At 52.8% G+C, this 3,815-nt stretch overlaps 3 protein-coding genes across 3 annotated transcripts in view; all 3 read right to left on the bottom strand.

Annotated features, from left to right (window-relative positions):
• Positions 1-545: 545 nt before the first annotated feature.
• Positions 546-1,490, bottom strand: ETH_00022645 (uncharacterized protein; the record flags this gene model as incomplete). Its single annotated transcript, XM_013376875.1, has 1 exon — positions 546-1,490. The coding sequence occupies one exon, from the start codon at positions 1,488-1,490 to the stop codon at positions 546-548; it is 945 nt and encodes a 314-aa protein (XP_013232329.1).
• Positions 1,491-2,158: 668 nt separating this feature from the next.
• Positions 2,159-2,581, bottom strand: ETH_00022640 (uncharacterized protein; the record flags this gene model as incomplete). The annotated part of the gene is made up of 1 exon (XM_013376874.1): positions 2,159-2,581. One exon carries the CDS (start codon positions 2,579-2,581, stop codon positions 2,159-2,161), a length of 423 nt encoding a protein of 140 aa, XP_013232328.1.
• Positions 2,582-3,272: 691 nt separating this feature from the next.
• ETH_00022635 (uncharacterized protein) overlaps positions 3,273-3,815 on the bottom strand; it is a gene marked incomplete at both ends in the record, with an annotated part of 1,434 nt that continues 891 nt past the window's right edge. Inside the window, one exon of the mRNA XM_013376873.1 lies at positions 3,273-3,695. Within this exon, the coding sequence (XP_013232327.1) occupies positions 3,273-3,695 (423 nt within the window). The remainder of the gene's footprint in view (positions 3,696-3,815) is intronic.

The raw sequence follows: 3,815 nt of genomic DNA, 5'->3' as shown, positions 1-3,815 counted from the left end.
CAGCCAATCATGACCTCGAAGGGAGAGCGCTCAGTGGATGAATGACTTGTTGTGTTCTAGGCATGTTGCAAGGCCGGAAGCAAACGTTCCCACTCGCGTTCGTCAGATTTGATATAGGTACGAAGCATCTGCTACAGAGTGCGGTTAACCCGTTCAGTTTGGCCGTCGCTTTCGGGATGGTAAGACGAGGACATGCACCGTTTGATGTTAAAGCGGCGACAGAGTTGGTTCCAAAGATCCGACTGGAAACGGGGGTCGCGGTCCGATATGAGCACCTGTGGAAAACCATGATAGAGGATAAGACGGTCTACGAGAAGCTCCACGGTGTCTGCTGCTGTGAATGACTTCTTTGCAGAAACGAAATGAGCCATCTTGCTGAGGGAGTTGACCATGACAAGAATCGAGTCGTGCCTTGTCGTTGTAAGGGGAAGATCTGTGGTAAAGTCGAGACTCACGTGCGCCCATCGACGAGAAGGGATGAGCAATTGTTAAAGAAGGCCTGCAGGCTTCTAGGTAAGAGACTTTGACGCTCGACAGTGAGTGCATCACTCAACATAAGCAGTAGTGTAGGCGCGCATTCCTGGCCAGTAGTAGTGCTTCCTGAGAGCTGCAAAAGTCTTCTTCTGGCCTCTATAGCCGGTTGTGACACGGTCCTGATGTGAATGCAGAACTTGGGTAAGGAACTCAGGGAATTGTGCGAGGCAGATGCGCCACAGTCCATGAACGCGGATGTGCAGGTAAGGCTCTACGTAGCGAAAGGTAAATTGACGATTACAAAGCTCGATTTGCAGAGCTTCTCCTGGTTGGTCTGCTGCGGCTTTGTAGGGAACGCGAAAAACAGGACACTTCAAGTAAGCTTGCGGCCATTGGCGCACATCAGGAGGGTCAGCTGGTGTCTTCGTTGTGAGTGTAGGATGCTCTGCCTCTGCGTTGGGTTCCGGCGGCGCAGATGAAGCTGCGGACGGCAGGCTGCGCCGTCTAGGTCGTCGCGAACGAATTCCGGCGAGCTCCCTGTAGTTGGCAGGCCGACTACGAGAGCGGGGAGCCGCGCTTGCTTGTCCTATTGCGAGCATCAGTGGTACCGATTGTGTGTCGTGCAAGTAGATATTATGAACACCGGGACGGCGAGACAAGGCATGAGCAACTTGATTGCTCGCTTTTTGAATATAAGTGATGCGCAAATCCGGGAACTCCGCAAGAAAGTCTAGCCACCGGGCGGTGTGTCCGCGAAGAGGCTTCGATGCTTGGAGTCGTTGGAGATGGGTGAGAGCTCGATGATCAGTGTAAGCCGTTACCTTGGAGACACGGAGCAAGGGCGACCGCTTGTCGAGTGCCATGACCAACGCCAAGAGTTCCTGATCGTAGATCGAGTATCTCTGTTGCGTGGGGCTCATGATTTGGCTGAGGAAGCCGCTGGGTTTGCCGTCTTGTTCCAGCACTGCTCTGATCGCATAACCAGAGGCATCTGTGTATAACTCGAAGGGTTTCATGGTGTCAGGGACTTGTAATGTAGTGAAGTCGATTAAGCGCTGTTTGAGCTACCGCACTGCTTGCGTGTGAAGCTCTGTCCATTCGAAACTAATGTCTTTACGCGTAAGATCAACCTGCGGCCGGGCGGGCAATATCGGCATAGTCAGGTCCCACGAGCATGCGATCGACAGTCATTTATGGTACCGAGGAACTGGCGCACTTGCGCGTCCTTCTCCAGCACCTCTGCTCAATGCCGGATGGCTTCGATTTTATCTTCTGCAGGTTTGATCCCCGCAGCAGAAAGGGTATAACCCAAATATGTAATTGTTTGCCTTGCAAACTTGCATTTGCGGAATTTTGGGTAGAACTGATGTCTAAGAAAAGTGCTTAGGACTTGTCGCAGAAGAGAAACGTGCCCAGAGAGATCGGAACTATAGATAGGTACATCATCTAGGTACGCAATAACGCCCTGTCGCAATAGAGGTTGTAGATAGGTATCAATATTGGCCTGGAACGTAGCGGGAGCACCCTTAAGGCCGAAGAGCATTCCTCGGTACTCGAATAGCCCGAGAACGGACCGGAAAGCCGTCTTCCACCGGTCTTCTTTAGCCATACGTATTTGATGGAATTCTGCTTCAAGATCCAAGGTGTAAAAATACTTGTCGCCTCCCAGCATCTCTAGAATGGTTTAAATGGGAGGTAGTTGAAAATCAGGGGCTATCGTAACGGCATTTAGAGCCTGGTAATTGACAACCATACGCGTCTTCCGCTCCCTGGAGCCATCATCCCGTTTGTCCACCATGATAGTAGGAGAGCAAATAGGCGAATAGGTTGGTCCGATCCAACCGCTGTCCGATAATTTAGCTATCTCCTGTTTGTGGAATGTGAGCTGTTCTGGGGTCATATGGTATATTGCAGATTTAGCTGAAAGTTTTCCAGGCACAAGTAGAATATGGTCATCATGAGGGCGCTTCGGCGGTAATCCCTTAGGTAAGTTATCGGGAAAAACCGCTCGATAGTCGTGCAACAGCTGGGCAATCTCACATGAAATATCCAGCGCCTCTGTCGAGTTTATCCATTCGCCGAACAGAGTGTGCTTCGGCTTTGCCATAGGCTAGGGAGACTCCTCGTTACTCTCCGCTGCCACCGAGGCGGTTGAGGCCAAAGGACTACGCCAGCCGGAGGACGTGGGTTGATTCTCAATTAACGCGCAACAAAGCGCGCTTTGCCATTCATCCGAGAGCCTTAGGGGCACCGCCGAACCGGCTTCGGGCAAAGCCAGTATGAGATGCAAACCGTGCAATGCAGCCCTGAGATGCTTTGTGTCAGCCGCCACCTGACGAACGAGCGACGTTATCCGCGCCTTCGCCTTAGTCTTCGCGTGGGACTTATGCCTCCTTGGAGGCTGGCGTAGGAATATAGCTGCCTCCTCGGCTGACATACCCGCCACTTGTTTGGCCAATATCTCATATGCTTGCTCTGCTGGGGTCCTTGGGTGGACTACGGTGGGACTGTCACCTTGCAGCTTTGCTTCACCAGTCCGAACGACCGGTAACTCACACCACTGGCCATTCACAAAGGTTCGGTGTGTGTCAGACTGAAAATACCAGGCCACCTTGCGTTCCATCAGCCAATCCAAACCCAAACCCAAGACTAAGTCATAGGGAACCAGTCCCACTAAAAAGTCCCGGAAAAACGTGCTTGTCCGCACCACATCGTTAATCCCGTCACAACCCGATCAATGCGTAGTTGTTCACGTGCAGCTACGGTGAACCTATGCTCTTTTGGAAGTCTCCGCACATTCAGCTGCAGTCGTTCGACTGTTTTAGGACTAATGAGACTTCCCGAAGCCCCAGTGTACAAGAGGGCCTCACAAGGACTCCCTGCGAGCTCAGCGCGAAGTACCGCCTTCGCTCCCACACAACACAACGCTCCTCCTTGGTCGCAAGACTCTTTGGTGCAAGTCTCCCTCCACCAGTGTGGCACAATCTCTGTCGCGTCTGACCTATAGCCGTCTTCTGTTGCCTCAGCAGACTTCCTGCTGCTATCCGTCGTCGCTTCCGGAGTCTCTTCACTCGGGATCGATGCTGACCCAGACTCCCGCCGCGTTTCCGAAAGCGGCTGAGTCCCTTCCGCGTGCCCATCGCTCGTAGAAGTTCTTTCCGCTGTGCTGAGGTGTTGGTTTCCTCACTCAAGGGAGACTGGAATGGCATTCGGGCCTGTCGCTACCGCACACATCATCCCTTTGCCATGGCTACGCAGCCTAGAACGCTCGTCTCCAACCACACCTAGGCCCGCACGTTTAATCGTTCCGTCTTCTCAGTGCTAGGACGGGTGGGCTCCCT

The sequence above is a fragment of the Eimeria tenella genome, genomic scaffold (genome assembly GCF_000499545.2).
Source record: "Eimeria tenella Houghton genomic scaffold, Eth_scaff41, whole genome shotgun sequence".
In the NCBI taxonomy this organism is placed as follows: Eukaryota; Apicomplexa; class Conoidasida; order Eucoccidiorida; family Eimeriidae; genus Eimeria; species Eimeria tenella.
Note: the sequence above shows the minus strand (reverse complement) of the source record. Positions and strands in the feature narration are given on the sequence as shown.